The following is a 17,462-nucleotide window of genomic DNA, read 5'->3' as shown; positions in this document are numbered from 1 at the left end:
ACTTAGTTTCAGTGATGTCATATTGTTCTTTAATTTAGCCGGAATAGCAAGCTGCTTTCGATCATCTGTACACGTGCCATTTAATTTGTGTATTACACAAATCTTTCCACGAAACAGACAGCTTTAAGTGCAAAAGGTGCGAAAGTGCAGAATCACTCCAGCATCCCCTTAATAACTGCGATAGAACATCGAGGCTGGATTAACTTCAAATGTGATCTTTCGTCGACTGTTTTAGTGCAAGTAAATGTGACCGTCTGAGTTCGATTCGTCCAATATTAGATAGCAGTTTTAGCATCAATATATAAAGGGTTTGCGCACGCACCCAGAAAACGGATTTACTATTGAAATTGTATCTAAATTTTTATCTACTTGTACTAAAACATTTGCTAGGCTTGAAGAAATCGATACGAAGCCTCTTGGAGATTCCAGTCTCAATCAAATCAAATTTTGATTAAGGTAAAGCGGTAAGTTGTTCGAAATGAAATAAAAGTCTGGCAAGGTCAAAATTGATTTCGAACAAACTCTTTTCTGGGTGCGTAAGACTCCAGCAATTGCAGCTTGGCAGGAATAACAAATCAGTGTCTTATACGCGCTAACGATCTGCAATTAAATAATGAAAAATTGAATGTCGCTTTCTCATTTGATAAAAATAATACGGGCCCGCTAAATTTATTGGTCTAATTAATCGAAGGTCGCTAACGATCTGAGAATACGAATTGTGAACAAGTGTAATTGCGGATGAACGTGTAATTAGTCAGGACGATTGATGATCGGGGTTGAGATTATATCGTTTCGGCGTTGAATAAACGGGCAATGTACCATGCTAACGGATACGCGAGATTAATTTCATCCCGAATATTTATGCCGTGGTACAACGGCGGGTCAGCGATTGGCGTTTAAAGCGCTCGTCTGGTGTTCCCACGCATTGTCCGGCTGGCACGAGAGGCTGGAATTAGGCTCCGTAGAGGCCTACCTAAGAGCGATAGAAGTTGCCCCAGATGTGGAGCGATATTAGACTATTTCACCGGAATGTCGTCGCCATCCGCCACGTTAGCAAAACACACCCACATTCGTTAACATTGGAACGGCCGAGAGTTGATGACTGCATAGGACAATAGCGTCCTATTTCACGAATGAAATAGAAGCGAGAGAGGAAGAGTCAATCTACGGTCAATGTGAGGAGCTCGGAGATCGAAAATAAAAAAGGGGAAATTTGACAGTCCGCGCTGTAAGTATCGAAATATGAAACGAGACCTCGCGGTTAATTGGCACGCATTTTCCTATTGTCAATTAATTTTACTGTTAAAGAATTTCACATTTTAACAAATGTAAAACTACTTCTATTTTCCGTGTGCTATTTAAATAAACAAATTCTTTAAGTATAATATTCATTTTAACAACAAAAGAGAGGATTTATTTTACCGTTTCTTCCTAAAATTAAACTTTCGAAGGAATTTCGCATCTTGACAAATACAAAACTATTTCTATTTTCCGTGTGCTATTTAAACAAACAAATTCTTTAAGTATAGCATTAATTTGAACAAAAGATGTTTTAAAAACAATTTTTAATACCGTTCAACTGGAGAAAAATTAAGTTGTTCAAAACTTATATCTTTCGCGCAGAAAAATTAAACATTCAGCTATGCAAACGTGAAATGGGTGTCCATTTACGAGGGGGGGGAGGAAGGTGGTCGATTTGGGTCGAAAGTAAACGAGGTGCAGTTGTGATTTTCGCGCTGCATGTGCTTTACGATTCCACAAATAGACCACAAATAGACGGTCGATGAAATAGCGTTCAAGTTTGTTCCGTAGGAGCGACTTCTACAGAAATTTATCATCGGAGTGCGTGCTTTTGGTAGCGACAACTGATTTTCGCGCTTATGAATCACCGCGCGAGATGGTAGGAAGTGGAATGATGGGACACAAGTTGATAAAAACGACACGAACTATCGTCTAATAATACCAGAAAAGTGACGAATGGAACATCAGGAGAAATACGGAGAAAAATATATAGAAAAGAATTAAATAAAACAAAAAACACGCAATTTCAGCGAGCTCGTTATTTAAAAGAATTCGAGATTGTTGACTTCGATGTCAGAATCCCGAAATCCAAAATGGCGGTCCAAACATGGCCGACCAAAATGCAGAAAGCAGTCGGAGGCACGTGACGGTTTGGTCCCAGCGGTTAATGAACAGCGAAGAGGATCAAGGGGGATGTGCGGTTACCAAATAATTATCTCTACAGAAATTTTCTTCCGATAAAAGTGTTCTTCGACTTCCGTTGAAGCCACACATGCGAAACGATCGCGCGTAACGCATGGACAGCTGATTCCCATGAGAGTTGATCAACGCAAATAGATTACGTAATCACAATCCTCGGGCTCGCATCGAGTGAGACCACGAGCGCAATATCGACGGCTCCGAAAACAACCGTGGTAATCCGACCGGCGCGTAAAAATGTGCCGCGTAGAAATTGGCGGCGCGTGACATCAACTTCCGGTTCTCCAATTCGCGCGGACTTCGAACTTCGGCGCCTCCGTCGATCCCACCGTCGAGCTCACCGCGCGCCGTCTCCACCTGAGCCGATCGTCATTAGCGACCCTCTTAGCATTCGCGACGACCGGCGCGACGTGTCGTGCATTCCCATTTTCTGTCAGACCATCGCTTGATCGTAACTCCTATCAACCCCGCGAGGACGGGCGCGTTTTTTGCCGAAAGGGTGGCGCGTCGCGGGCACGGAATTCGCGGTGGTGCGCGATACATTCCAAGGACGTTTCGCACTCACCACAGCCTCGGCGATCGGTATCCACGTGGCGGCGTGCACCAGTAGGGCAAGGACGCAGGTGAATCGCAGGACGAGCGGGACCGGCCGCGAGATGCCGCGGCTCGCGTCGCCGATGATTCTTGACGTCGCCGCGGCCCTGGGCCGCATCGTGCCGGCCTGGGGTCCTCCGCCTCCTCCGCCTCCTCCTCCTCCTCCTCCTCTTCTTCTTTACCCTTCGATCAAACCTGCGGTGCTGCGGACGTTCCCAAGGGTGGCCTCACCTCCGGTCCTTCCTTCGCTTCTTCTGGTCCCCGAGAGAGCGGTGCCCCAGAGTCGTTCTCGTTCGCCTCAAAGGCGACGACGTGCGGCTCGGCAGTATCGCGCTGAAACCGCGCCGCTGAGCTCGTCGCCGGCCAGCCTGTCGGCACACCGCGTGTCGAAGGGCCAGACAGACGGCCCGGTTAGCCCGTCCTCCTGATCGCTACACACAGACGGGCGGACACAAGGCAGACCCGAAGGCGGCGGAGGAGGTGCTCGCTCTCTCTCTTCTCTTCCTCTTTTCTCTTTGTCTCTGTCCCTCCCACTCTCTCTCTCTTTATCTCTCTCCTCCTCCTCCTTCCGTCGCTGTCTCCTCCGGTCGGTTCCTCTCTCTCTCTCTCTCTCTCTTTCTCTCCCTCTCTCTCGGTTTTCCTCTCGTTCTCTCGCGCGCGCTGTATCCTTGCGCGCTCGTCGGGCTCTCGCGGCACGCTCGGCGGTGGCGCGGCCTCCCTGGTACATGGGCCCCGCTCTGCTCCCCGCAGCACGGCTAAGTTCCGTAAGCTCGGGCTGGCTCGGGCTGGCGGCTCGGAACCGGCACGACCGATACCGGTAGGGTCCCTCGCGGCCGCACAACAGTCCTCGTGCGACGCGCGACCGCGCGAGCGAACGGCTCGCCTCGGAGCCGGCCAGCGGTACTCCACCGTCTCCTCCTACTCCTCTCTTGGTCCTCTTTTCCTCCACCTCCTCCTCCTCCTCCTCCTTCTTTTCTCTTCAGCTGTTTCTTCTTCCCCTACCAACCCTGGAGAGACGGCACTCCGCGTTCGCTCGTTCCTTCCTCCCCTTCCTCTTGCGCACTCCCTCGCTCGCTCCTTGCCTTCTTCTTCCTCTTCTTCTTCTTCGCGGAGCCGGAGTTCAACCGGAGGCAGCCAGGCAGGAGACCACGCTCGCCCTCTTCTCGCAGGAGCGAGAGAAGAGGACAGGGAGAGAGGGGGCGATCCCCCGTCAACGTCGGGGAAAACGAGCGAGCCGAAGCGAGTGAGCGCGCGCGACGTCGCCCGTCGCGGAAGGCCGAGAGAAGGCACTCTCTTCTCGGCCCGGTCCTTTCGGCGGAGGAATTCTAGCTGGCGTGGCTCGGCGCGACCGCCGCCTCCACCTTCCTTCCTTCCCTCCACCCGGAGCCCATTCAGAGACCTCCCTGGATGGGACGGTCCGCACACACCATCGGTCTGCTCGGTGCCCGGTTCTGCGCGATATTTTGTGACTGCCTCATCTGTGCGGTGCTCGGTGCTTTAGCCTGTGCTTCTCGGCTCCCTAGACCCATCGAGGAATAGGGAGGTCGACATGACCCGGTTGGGATTGCGGTGAGTCTCCTGCTGATCTCATTTTCTCCACGATTCCGCCGCGTTACCCCGATTCCTTCCCTCGGCCCGATTTCACCGACGGCCGCCGCTTCCTCCTCGTCCTCTTCCTTACCTCTTCCTCCTCTTCCTCGTCCCTTTCTTCCTTCGCTCCGGTGTTTTCTGTGCGATTCGTTTGGCCCGTCGCCGAACGGGCCGACCGACCTCGCTCTCTGTCCCACGGAGGGGGTAGTTTCACCCCTGTTGCGCGCAAGCTTCCGCGGTAAGGTGAGAGGAGGCCGCCCAAGGACGACCGCGAGTGGCGAGCTCGCAGGCGCGCGAGAGATCGTCCTCTCGGTGTAGCCTCGACGCAGCCGCGAATCGTGCGCCGCGCCTCCCGCGTTTCTTCATCTCGCGGGCGCGATTATTTCTTCTTCTTTTTCGCTCTGTGTGTCAAGTTCCTTTACCTCGTTGACGAATATATTTGCTTCGCACTTCCTGTCTCGACGTGACAGTTGAACCTCCGCGAGATCGGAATCGCTCGCTTTGTACTTTGACTTCTCTGCGCATTAGTTCGCGCGAATTTAACGTCAACTCTACTCGAATTATGTGCAGAATATATATATATATATATATTTTTTAAATAACATCGTAACTTTAAAAATTTATTTTTGCTAGAATCGAATGTGATATTAACGCGAGACATTTTGTCCTTTCAAATTCTTTTCTATTTTCGCGGCTTTTCCATTCCCCCTTGTTACTCCGCTTATTTCCGCCGCGTGATTCGACGCGCATCTACACAATTGATCGGAATGAAATCCCGACGCAATTCTGCTTTCAGATTCGTCGCATCCGCAGTTTTCCTGGCCGGGATTGTTAGTGGGGTATGTAAAAGTTCCTGATACGCTTTCGTTAACTCGCGAGTGATCGTGCGATTATCAAACGCCGCGGCAGCGTGTATCAGAATTTTTTCTCGTACTCTTCTTACGCGTGTCCGTCTTCCCCGACGAGGAAAAGTACACGATGTAACTTTTAATAATATCCTCCCAGGCGTAAGACATCCAGTTGCCATTTTAGTATTTTCGAAATGCCGTGCCGACTCGTTTACGATCTGAGGCACGGCTTTAATTATGATATCAAAATTAACGATATTCACAATCAGAATCGACGTAAGCAAATGGTCGACGACACCGATTTCGCGTTCGACCGATGGTCTCGCGAGTAGGAATCATCGGGGAAATCGGCCCATAGTCGCGAACGTAGTTTCGGACGTGCTGTTTTCACGTCGTTATGTACCTGGTACCTGGGCGTGTACCCGCGATCTTGCGGCACGTCGTGCTCGCGCGACCGGTTCGACTCGCTCGTGAGTTATTTCGTTGGTCCATTCATCAGTGCGTCTCGCGCGCGAGATGCACGCGCGCTCCCGACGCGCAGCACGGCGCACTCGCGACACGTGCACCCAAGCTACGGGGCGCGTTGCTCGCGTTGCGACTCGTTGTTCGCTGAGAGAAGCTAATTCCGAGGGATCGAAAGGGATCGAGTTTCAGCCGATCGGACCGTAACTCGATGTGGTGGAAGCGCGCGCGGCTGGAGAACATCGAACCTACGGGGAGACATTTTATCGCAATCGCCGCACGTGCGCACCCACGCGCATTCTCTTCTTTCCCCGAGATAGAGAGACATTTTAAAAAAATTGCTTCTCGCGTCGTATCTCGCGATACGCTCGTTAGAATTGGATCGGACGATACGCGATGGAGCGGGGGCTGAGCGATGGCGGTCGAACTTTAATTCAGCTTTCGCGCCGTTGCGTCGTAGCTATATTTCGCGTCGTGTTGTTTCATTTGTTAATTTCGGGATCTCCCATGTGCGCGGGTTCGGGCGCGAAAGCGATACTTGACGCGTTGCATTTCGCTCACATGTGAAATGTCATAAAAGAGGGAAGGCGGGGAGGGGAGGTTCGTGCAAGTGGCGGGGTCTGTATTTTAAGCGTGTTACTGCCCGGCGATAAGAGTCGTTTTATGGAAAATTACCAAGGCGCGTGACAAATATAGCGATGATTGCGGAGAACGTAATAAAAGTGACCAGGATTTCGCTAACTCGGTCTGAGCTAATTGGTCCTTGCGTCGCGCTTACATAGAGACGACGGAGTTCGCGAAGACGAAACACTCGATTAGGCTCGCTTATCCATTGTTCGATTACGCAATCTGACATCTAACTTTTTTGATTGCGCAACAGATACGATAGATGTTTTTTCTTTAGTAAATTTGCATCGATCAAGAAGCTCTAAGAATGTTACTCACGACCAAAAGTACTAAATGAGCAGCGAGTGCAATAATTTTTTCGTTTAGAGCAGATTTACATGTTTAGGGAAACGCTGAAATTTTCTAACACTCAGATCTTCTCTCTAACAGTCAATCACTGTTTTTGGCGACAAACCACCGATCGATCTTTAGAGAGTGCAAAGTCATTAAGAAATGATCGAATTAAAATTGTTGTGACTCAACGAAGCGTTCACGTTACTTCGTGCGATTTACATAAGTCACTTTGGTAGCTTTCGTCGCTGGCGAGGGGGAAACCGCTGAGGGCATTGCGATGTACAGATTTGCGGCATTACTGGACTTTTTTGGGCATTAGTTTGGGCATTATAAAGATAAAATAAGATGAAACAAGATAAATGAGATAAAATAAGATAATAAGACACAGTAATGCCCACTGAGCATTAATGGGCATTGGTGTACAAGATTTTGGTCAGCGGTTTCCCCCTCGGTCGCCGGTGACGACTATCAGACTTCTGTCATATCTATTCGCGCCGCCCTTTCGCAACCTTTCTCCGACCCAATTCCTCGGAATCCTCGACCGCAGCTAAGTAACACGGTAGGAAGCATCAGAGGGATCTGTTCGTAAAGTGACGTCAGCAGAGAGCGCCTCTGCGCGCTGCCTACGTCATGTCTAATAAACCACAGACTGATGGACAGTTTACGCTAATACGCGCGTCTCGTAAAAATTCGTAAACGAGCGCAAACGAAACAACGGCCATTTTAACGGCTTCCCGTCTCAAGCGTACGAGAAGCTATTCAAACGCGCGTCGGAATACCTAGAAGCGGTATCTACGGGCATTCTATTACGGGGGGAGATTCATCTCTCCCGTGAGAGATAACGCGGATCGTCCCGAAGACAGATGATCAATAAGATCACGAGTTTCACTATCGCATTCCGGTCCAGTTCCCCGCTGCCACGCTGCGGGGCCCACCGCGTTTCCTCCGGGCGGCGCAGGAACGGGAAGGTGTTAGATCCGAAATAGGGCAGTCGTCTCTTACCGACCAGTCCGCCTACGGCGCCGTAACCGCGCTCTCGCTGTAATTTTATTACCACCGGCCACGTACGCGCACGTGTACACGCACCGTGCACGCGAGCCCAGCTTAGTCACTACTGGAAATAGTCGGCAATCGAGCGCGCTCGGGACTCGACTTGATTTCCCCGAGTCTCGCAGACTCGTCGGTGGCCCCGCGGGGGCGCGCCGGGATGAAACAACAACAACCCCGTCCGGCGCCTGATTTCCCCGCTTCCGTTTCTCGCGCGGTTTCGCTTTCGCTCGAGGATTTCTCGCGTGAGGCCGGATCTAGATGACCGAATGCGGATCAACAATTTGATGAGTCGCTAATAAACGACACGAAAACACGTCGATGCCTTTCACGATGTCGTCAATAGAGCATAAAGTTGTAAATATATAAAAGAGCACGATTTGAAGTGAATCGCTTATTAGCGACTCATCAGATTGGTGATCCGCGCTTGGTATCTGATCCGAATTTGATCACCTTACCCTGCGCGTTAGTAAGCCTTGAGGCCGAATCAGACCAGCAATCGCTGACTCGGCTTGGATTGCGATTGGCGACTAACGATTGACTTCTAGCGAATGGGAGCCGAATTAGACTGGCAATTGCTGACTCGGATTGGATTGGGATTGGCGACTAACGATTGTCTTCTAGCCAATGAGGGCCGATTAAACCGCTGGCTGCTTTGCTCTTATCCGCTAAAGGACCATCGTCAATTGCCAATTCCAGTTCAATCCGAGTTAACAATTGCTGGTCTGATTCGGTCTTTAAGCCGTAAGAAATTGATCAATCATAGGCGATTATTCTCCTCACTTGCGACGGTGATTGGCCAATGTCCTTTAGGCTTAAGACTTACTACGCCTATTGTAGACCCGGCCTGTGTCCCACGATGCTACAACTTGGTCCAAGTTCTGGTTTCGAGAAACGCGTAGCCAATCAACTTGCAGGCTATTTCATAAGAGCTGCGAGTTGATCGACTACATATTTCTCGGAACTAGAACTTGGACCAGGTTCTAGTCATAGACATAGTAAGAATATACTGCGCGTGCTCTACATCTCCCGTGTTGAGGACATGTACAATACTTCAGACCGAGGTAGCTGACAGTTGAGTGGTCGCCACATCTTTGTCTAATAAATAGCGGGGGTAACAGAAGAGCAAGGGGAATGATAGAGGGTGGCCACTCGACGTATGCTGCCTCTTTCTGAAGTTTTTACACCGCTTGAGCCAAACGCCCAGTCTATATATTATACGTCTCTGGCTCTAGCATCGTGGACACGGGCCTTTAGACACACGGAGGGGAGGGAAGAGAGGTTTCTCGTTGCACGAAACTCGCTGATCGGCGATTTTGTCGCGCTAGTCGTCGTAGCTGTGCCACGATTGTGGAGTTAGCGATTGTTTGTGACACTCGAGATTGGTGGAATTTGGACGACAACACGTTACTCTCGACGAAACTGTTTCCTTCCACTGTTCGCGCTGTAACGAATTATGTTACGAAAGAACAAGAAGCGCGTTAATAGCAATTAATATACCGATGTTGAAAATTATAAGCCATGCTCGTCTCTCTCTCCCTCGTTTTCTCTTCTGGAAAAGTTGAAGCGATATTAATATGCAATTTCCGGAGGAGGTTTCGAAAAAGATTCGTCGAAGATTGAGCGAGGGATAACAGGAAGTTCGCGCATTTTTATTACCAAGTATCCTCACATAAGAATCGCGATCAACATTTTACTGTTTATAAAGTCAACAAGCCCTGCATCGGCAGCTTTGACCTGTTGTTTAATTAATTGAATTGCAAATTTCCTCGCGTCCCTCTACGCGCCCCCGATAAATTCTCCGCTTGCTCCGACGAGGCAGATTAAAATCGGCGGACGCATCGGAATCCCGTCATCCGACGCCGCCGCGCGCATTTATGCTCATGAATACGCGTGGTGCCGCCTCGGGATCAGAAAAAATCTCGAGTAACGAATTAGCGTATGGCCCCGTCCCACGTAGAGTTTAACGTCAGCGTCGACCGCGGTCGTTAAGCGCGGCGGAATCGAACGTGACGGCGAAAGATGAAAAAGAGACGCGGGCGGGCCGAGACGCGCGGCACAGAAAAAGAAGAGGAGGAGGAGGAGGAGGAGGAAGGACCGGGACGAGAGGCAGAGAAGACGAAGAAGAAGGCCGTCGGCGAGGGGCGGGGGGAGGGGGAGGGGGGAGCAGGACAGAAGGAGGGACAGTCATCGCGGCCGGTCACAATGTGCTCCGCGTTGCGTAATCGCGGATTCACGAAGGCGGCCGAGATAGGCGATAAAAGGGACAATTCTTGAACCGTCACGAAAAGATATCTCGTATCTAAAATAAGAGAATTGGGTTAAGCGTTTCATTAAACGAAATTGCCGGCGAGCGTCGTGGACCGTTCCTCGCGCGAGCGAATTTCAATCAGCTGGTCTCGCAGGGTCGTTTGCTTCTTCAGCCAACGGTCCCTCGGACTGGCCGTCTTATCCGTCGTCGGCCGTCGATGTAATGGTTGCAAATCGTATCCGATCAGTATCGGAGCCTTGATTCGGCTCGAGGGACGTTAACCCGACCTGGTCGCGGAGTTGCGTCATGCGTTGCGGAGCTAATGTGCACGATTTGAGATCTCGACTTTTTCGTGGCAACTGGAGCCCTTCGATTGACGCGCGAATATGCACGCGGGGAGAAGTTTCTTTTCAAATTTGCCCTGAAGATCATACGACAACGTGGTATCTTGAAGAACTTTGACAATTTTCTGAAATTTTACCATACATTTTACTAGCAATTACCACTTACAATTAGTGTACGTTTTACTAGTAAAATTTCAAAGAATCAAGCTCTTCAAAATACCACGTTACTAGTAAAATGTATGGTAAGATTTCAGAAAACTCTCATAAAGTTTTTCAAAGTGCAACGTTATCCCCCGACCACGTGATTTTCAGGGTAAATTTTGCGAGAAAATTCTCTCCGCGTGCGCGGTTTTTTTTAAAAAGTGACCGCAAGAGAAAAGAACCCTTCCGATAATGAGGATACCAACTTTTCTCAATATATAAAATGTTCCAGCAGTTGCGCGGTTTCGATGGAATCGAACCTAATTTAAAGTTCATTTTCCGCATTGCTATTTAATTCTTAACATACATTTTTATAGACTTGTAAAGCGAAATTCTACGGTACAAAATTGATATTCCATATTGCACGTCTCTACGATTGTTATTCTTGGCAATCTTTATGTGATTCTTGAAATATCTCTTCTATTCGTTATCTGGAGCGTTTTCGAAGCGACGAACGAACAATTAACCGAACAAGTTGTTGCGTATATAAAATCTTGTAAGAATTTGCATTCGGTTATAATTTTTCTCGCAGACTCGCAGTTGTAAAGCCTGTGTCAGACCACGCACGGAGATTGAAAGATTGCGACACGAGACTGAAAATTAGAATTCGACCAGTCGGATAAATTTAATTTTAATCCGTTCTGATTGAATTCTAATCTTCAATTTGCAATCCTCAATCCGCAACGCGGTAGTCCGACACGGGCTTAAAGCGATATCCCATCCGTCCGCCCCGACGCTTTTCACACATACTTTACAATAAGAGAGCAGCTTGGTCGCGCGCGATTCATATCCGAGATCCAAAGTGCTAAACGGCCTTCTAATCCGCGTATCATCCGGCATCAGCCTCAACCTGGCAGTTATCATCAGCATAACTCGTGAATCGTGTAGCGTCGGGCGGGATAATTTCACGGTTTGCAGGTTCGCAGCGCGATGCGCCGCGCTCTATCTATAGGGCGGTCGATCCATTGTTGAACGATGGGTTTATCATTGAGACGAAACCTCCACCCTCTCATCGCTTTCCTGCCAGTTAGGTCTACCGGCCGACGCGAGTAATTTCCGCGCACGGCTTTGATTTCTGCTTCCCCTTTTGCACGATCTGTGCGAGCGTAATGACATATGAGCGTGCAATAAGTCGAAATTGATTATATATTGAGAGGGAGAGAGACAGAAAGAGAGGGAGAGGGAGAGGGAGAGAGAGGGTTCACGTACCTCTGGTACAATAACAGAATATATATATATATATATATATATATATATATGTATATATACAGGGTGTCCTGAAATTCGCGAATCAAAATACCATAGCAAGAATGTCGTCGAAAAAATAAATTAAAAAGTTATTTGCCATTTTTCGTTCCAAGCAGTAGTTTTTTTAGATAAAAAGGTTCAAAACAGGCCAATCATACATTACGGTTGAACGGAAACCTGTCCGTGAGTCGCGCGTCAATAGTGTTAGTGCACTAAACTATCGACGCGCGACTCACGGACAGGTTTCCGTTCAACCGTAATGTATGATTGGCCTGTTTTGAACCTTTTTATCTAAAAAAAACTACTGCTCGGAACGAAAAATGGCAAATATGGCAAATAACTTTTTAATTTATTTTTTCGACGACATTCTTGCTATGGTATTTTGATTCGCGAATTTCAGGACACCCTGTATACATATATATATATATATATATATACACACACAATGTGTATCTCTGTTATGTATCCATTTTCATACTAGATGGACTTAGACATAAACAATTTCTCGTATTTAAAAGTACACACAATAAAAGGCAGCATATAATGTATAAAACTTTACGGATTCCCAAAAATTATAGTCTTTGAGAGTATAATTTTTACTCTTAAAGACTATAAGTTTTGGAAATACGTACACGTACCTGATTAGTTTAGTTTATTAATATAAATTTGACTCGAGATAGCATCATACCAATGATCAAATTTTTGGAAGACGGGACAAATCTTTGCCCCATCATAAATTGAAAGAAACATAAGTTATCATCAAGGGAGCACGACTAAGCTGACTCTCAGATTTTCCACTTTTCTTTCCTTGGCTATGCAGTTTCGTGCCTATGGATGGACGCTTTGCTCAGTTTAATTGACGATAAATTCAGTGGATTTGATAAGAGGGAAAATCTAGAAGGAAGAGAGAGAGAGAGAGAGAGAGAGAGAGAGAGAGAGAGAGAGAGAGAGAGAGAGAGAGAGAGAGGGAGGGAGAGAGAGGGAGAGACAGAATCCATGATTTCATGCCGCTTTGACGCGAGCTGTTTGCACGACATACAAGGCGAATCTCTGTGTCATCGGTCTTTGATAGGTCAAGTCCACTTGAATAGAAATTAGATCCAGGATCAGTGATGTTCAATGAATAGATTAATCTACGATACAAGATCATTTGAGAAGAGCGAAACCTAATTTGCGATACGCTTTGCAATAAGAGAATGTCAAGCACGATTTCTTTTACGAGGAATCGATTCGTTTTCGTCACTCGTTTTTTTTTAAAAATCGCGGACATAATTGACTAGACCTTTGTCTCCCTTTTTCTTAAATAATTTCTTGGATTTTCTCATTTTCTCGAGTAAGAAACTTGAGAGCATCAAATATAATAGCTATTGTCCGGAAAACAAGAGATCATATTTGAATCATGCTTTACTTTAACGTCATACTTTTCTGATATTATATTTATGACCGTATAATCCTTCTTGTATGTGACATTTTAAATCCAGAATAAATCACGCGTCTGGGAATGAAAGACAAATGAATAATTGCAATCGCACGAGGCCTTCGGTTGCTCCGATTCGAAATTTCGGCCCGCGCCCGCGATTTATCAATCGATTTGGGCTTTAGTGATTTCTCGCGTCTACGCGACACGCCGGCCGTTCTTCGGTAGGGCACGTCGATGAATGAAATTTTAAAAGGACACTATCGTCGTTTTCTCTCTATTGCCGTACGTGGTGCATGTGCGGCACAGACGCGCAGCCACTCCGAGGGCGGTACGTCATCTCGGAACGATAACCGACTATCTCCCCGCGCTTCCTGTCAGCGCGTGCCATCCTCGGGAATACGAAAAAAAGAAGGATAAAAACGTGAAAACGAGGGCAAGACAATGACTTTCTGGGAAATCGATGACGCATTCACCGCAAAATCTGTACTACGCGCTCGCCGCGTCGCGGCGCTCTTTGCTGGAGGAAACATTTTTTTTGCGGATCTACACCGCGTTTCTTCCTCGCGTTAAAGACTCGGCGCGGAATATAAAATTTGATCTCTCAACAAAATAGCTTCTGTTACGCTATATTTGGACTCGACTGCGTTTTAACGTTAAACAATGCGTAATTTTTAAATACCGCGATGCGGGGTTCGAAACTAAAGGTAATTATTATGCAAAGAAGCTAATGAATATGTTATATCTTTATTAATTCATTAATTAGATTTCATTGCCTCTTCAAGCTCTTTCTAATATTACCTATTAATCTATTAATTGTATTATGTACATGGAAGTATAATATGTTGCAGCAACTAATTATAACGTTAAATAATTACAGTGTTAGAGTACTACATTAATGAAGTAATGTGTACGTAATTAGATGTAATATAATCTATTAGCTTATTTAGATATTTTCTACAAACGTGATATTTGAGATCAAATAAATTAAACGACTGGTAAATAAATCGAACTTCCTAATCAATATCTAGTTGATTGAACTTTCGGCTGGAACAACGTCGTTACTTTTTCTGTTATTCGTTTCCTATTGAAATTGCCCGAGCTAAGCGTTAACGTCCGACTTTGCTGGTTGCAAAATGAGATTTTCAACAATGTCCCGAATCTGATAACATAATTAATCCCGGTAGAACTGGCTGCTAAGCGCAAGAAATGAAGGAAGAAAGACACGATGGACATTAGAAGTAACCACCAACGGCGGTTTTATCTTCTCTTCAGGCTCGTACAAACGGTCGATAAAGCAGCTCTTTTTGTACCGTCGTACCGTTTGCCACGAGGCTGTAAGAACAATGCACTCGGTGGATAAAGCGTAAATCTTAGCCACACGAAATGCGAGCTCGTTAAAAATTTACGGTCACGCCGCTTGTGTCATGAAACGCATACCTATAAATCTACGAAGAATACCATTTAATAAGCGCACGCGGGGGACCCAGCTTTAACGTTATATGAGACCATCGCTCGCTTTTTGGAGCAATCTCGTCGCTAATTTTGCGCACATTAAGGAGAAGATGTGTCTCCTATTATTAATTTTATTAACGACATGGAATATATTTAATTTAAATTTATCAAGAAACACATAAATATCTTCCAGCTAGTCTGATTCTCTACGTAATATTCTAATTCTGGATTCATAGAATATATCATACATAGAAATAAATTGAAATACACGTTTACTTTTTTAATAAGAGTCTTTGACCAATTTAAAATTCTGGTCCCAAGTTTCAGACACTCCGTAATAATTGAAACATCCTGAATAATGTATGAATCACCAAGATCGCTTTACATATCTTGCCGACAATTTTCTATCAAATGCAAAATGTTAAATTAATTTTTCCGTTTCCCCTTCGAGAAAAGAAGTCGTTTGTACGCGCGGAGAATTGTGAAATAAATTTATGACAATAAAACTTGTATTTCTTAATCGATACGCCCTTATCGAGATCCAATCTTGCGCGTCAAAAAGTATAAAAAGCGGCTGTTGAGCGAGAAATTGCTGCTTTAGAAGATAAACTTTTAAAGTTCCTAACTCTGTTCTATCGCATGCCGTTAATCGCAGTACTATTGCCCGAACGCATTACTCTATAACGAGGGGTAAACCGCGGACCAAAATCACGTAGCCCAAAGCCTACTAATGCCCGGCGGGCGTTACTTTATCTTATTTATCTTGTTTTATCTTTATAACGCCCGGTAACGCCGCGAATCTGTACACCGCAGTGCCCTCAGCGGTTTACCCTTCGCTCTATAAGTTTGACAAACGGCGATTTGCAAGTGATTCTCACCGCGCACACCTGTACCCTTAGCACAAACGCGGCAGATATCGCGTTTTATTGATCGCGCCGGTGCGCCGGTACTTTTCCAATTCCATTTACGGAGCTTTTCATCCCCGGATATTTGTTTTAGCAATATAATCACACATCATGGAATCCACCGCCGGTCGTGCCACTGAACGAACGAGGTGATATCGGAGGGCCTGTAAGCGCTGGCGATGACGACGACGACAGTCCGCCCGGATTCAAAGATGAAGACAGGGATAGATTTAGAGAGTTTATCACGGACAACGAAGGTACTTGGACAACATGCCGCCTCATGCTTTTCGCTGCTATGATTTATGTGAGAAATAGGAGGAAGTACAATAATTACGTCCTTCTTTCCCATCAAGCATCCTTACGTCACCCGGCAACGCGAGAACTTCGGTTGTAGATTTTGCGATTGGGATTACCGTTGCACCTGGTAATTTCACGATAAAATCCGCGTAATGGTTCCTTTATGCATCCAGTTAAAAAACTTCTATACAAGGGACACGTTTATTCCGTTATTAATTTTACACAGTCATGGATACGTTTACGAGGCAACGTATCGAGAAACGGAATATATGTGCCTCGGTTCCCTTTCGTGCAGACAATTCGTCTTCGAGCGGACTATCAATTTTCGTCGCGTGCAACGAATCATTCTTTCGTTCCCTAAAATTTGGTGGTATTCATAATGGGGGGGTAAATGTCGGAAATAGCCGTCGGGGATTCCGACATTATGTTTCCTGATTGGCCTGTCTAGGATACGAGGATCCGGAAAGGTGGAACGGCAGTTTCACGGCTGGCCATTACAGTCCCGACGACAGGACTCGGCAGTGGAGCTACTATAGAAACAGGAGCGATCCTCACGGTCAAGTGCCCTCGGGCCGATCTCCTTACGATCGAGGACCGCAGGACTACGACCGGTATCCTGAAAGTGGCGGCGCGTCGGGATACGGAATTGACGAAAATCGACCAGGTCATCCCGATGGTCGCGGCGATTACGAGGCACACAGCGGTAATCGATCTTGACCTCGGAAATTACGACGGATCGCACGGGGCGTTTCATTTTACACTTTAGCAACGATATGAGGAAACGTTCATTTTTAAATCGTATAAAAAAGAATTATACAGGAAACATTTTGCGTTCTAAAATGTTGTAAAATGAAATGAACTTTTTTGCTGGAAATATCGTATTTTTCCCCGTATCTTTCTCCGGTTCTCGTTTCAAGCAATATGTTTGCATAACGCATTTATACGAGTTTATAAAAATGCTTTCGGAGGAAGTACAGCGCGCGGATTGCGTGTCCGGATTTGCAATTTGTATTTGACTTATCCTCTCGACAAATCACTCGAATAATTTAAATCGTTCGCAATCCCCTTTTAGGCGCCGGCGAAAACGACCGAGGAGGAGGATCTCATAATTACGGCCAAGGAGGTTCTTATGGCGGTAGTTACGGCGGAAGTTACGGCGCGGGAGGCGCGGATTCCTATGGCCGTGGAAGCGGAAATGTTTATGGTGGCGGTCGTGGAAGCGGAGACCCTTACGGTGGCGGCCGCGGAAGTGGGCACGTTTACGGTGGCGGTCGTGGAGGCGACGATGCTTACGGTGGCAGTCGCGGGCGCGGTCATGGTGGTTACGGTGCCGCTGGAGACGACGAGAATTATCCGAGCAATTACCAGGTGGTACCGATGCCCGGGGCACCGCGAAACTGCACTGGATCGGGATGCTGCGTACCCAAGTGTTTCGCCGAGAAGGGATCGCGGGTTGGTTTTCGAGGATCGACGATTGAAATATTCAAATGTCTACTTCGCGAGAATAAATAATCCTGTGTCCCATCTTGCCTCTTGTTTAAATTAGGACGCAATTTTTCCGTTTGTGCGTTTTATAAGAATACTTTTATCCGTTTTGAAGCATTTTCTCGTCGAATAAAGAGA

At 46.9% G+C, this 17,462-nt stretch overlaps 2 protein-coding genes across 3 annotated transcripts in view; one reads left to right on the top strand and one right to left on the bottom strand.

Annotated features, from left to right (window-relative positions):
- Positions 1-2,947, bottom strand: part of LOC105562066 (collagen alpha-5(IV) chain) — a 75,419-nt gene extending 72,472 nt beyond the window's left edge. The window contains exon 1 of the mRNA XM_012012574.1: positions 2,786-2,947. Within this exon, the coding sequence (XP_011867964.1) occupies positions 2,786-2,932 (147 nt within the window). The 5' untranslated portion in view covers positions 2,933-2,947. The remainder of the gene's footprint in view (positions 1-2,785) is intronic.
- Positions 2,948-3,937: 990 nt separating this feature from the next.
- LOC105562065 (collagen alpha-1(IV) chain) overlaps positions 3,938-17,462 on the top strand; it is a 26,562-nt gene continuing 13,037 nt past the window's right edge. For both annotated transcript variants that reach the window (XM_012012573.1, XM_012012572.1), the window contains exons 1-5: positions 3,938-4,383; positions 5,201-5,243; positions 15,637-15,799; positions 16,288-16,542; positions 16,912-17,291. In XM_012012573.1, coding sequence (XP_011867963.1) covers positions 4,364-4,383; positions 5,201-5,243; positions 15,637-15,799; positions 16,288-16,542; positions 16,912-17,291 — 861 coding nt within the window. In that variant the 5' untranslated portion in view covers positions 3,938-4,363. The remainder of the gene's footprint in view (positions 4,384-5,200; positions 5,244-15,636; positions 15,800-16,287; positions 16,543-16,911; positions 17,292-17,462) is intronic.

Source organism: Vollenhovia emeryi, unplaced genomic scaffold, assembly GCF_000949405.1.
Source record: "Vollenhovia emeryi isolate VEMERY1.0 unplaced genomic scaffold, V.emery_V1.0 DF939196.1, whole genome shotgun sequence".
In the NCBI taxonomy this organism is placed as follows: Eukaryota; Metazoa; Arthropoda; class Insecta; order Hymenoptera; family Formicidae; genus Vollenhovia; species Vollenhovia emeryi.
The sequence above is the reverse complement of the archived record's forward strand: the minus strand, read 5'-3'. Positions and strand labels throughout refer to the sequence as shown.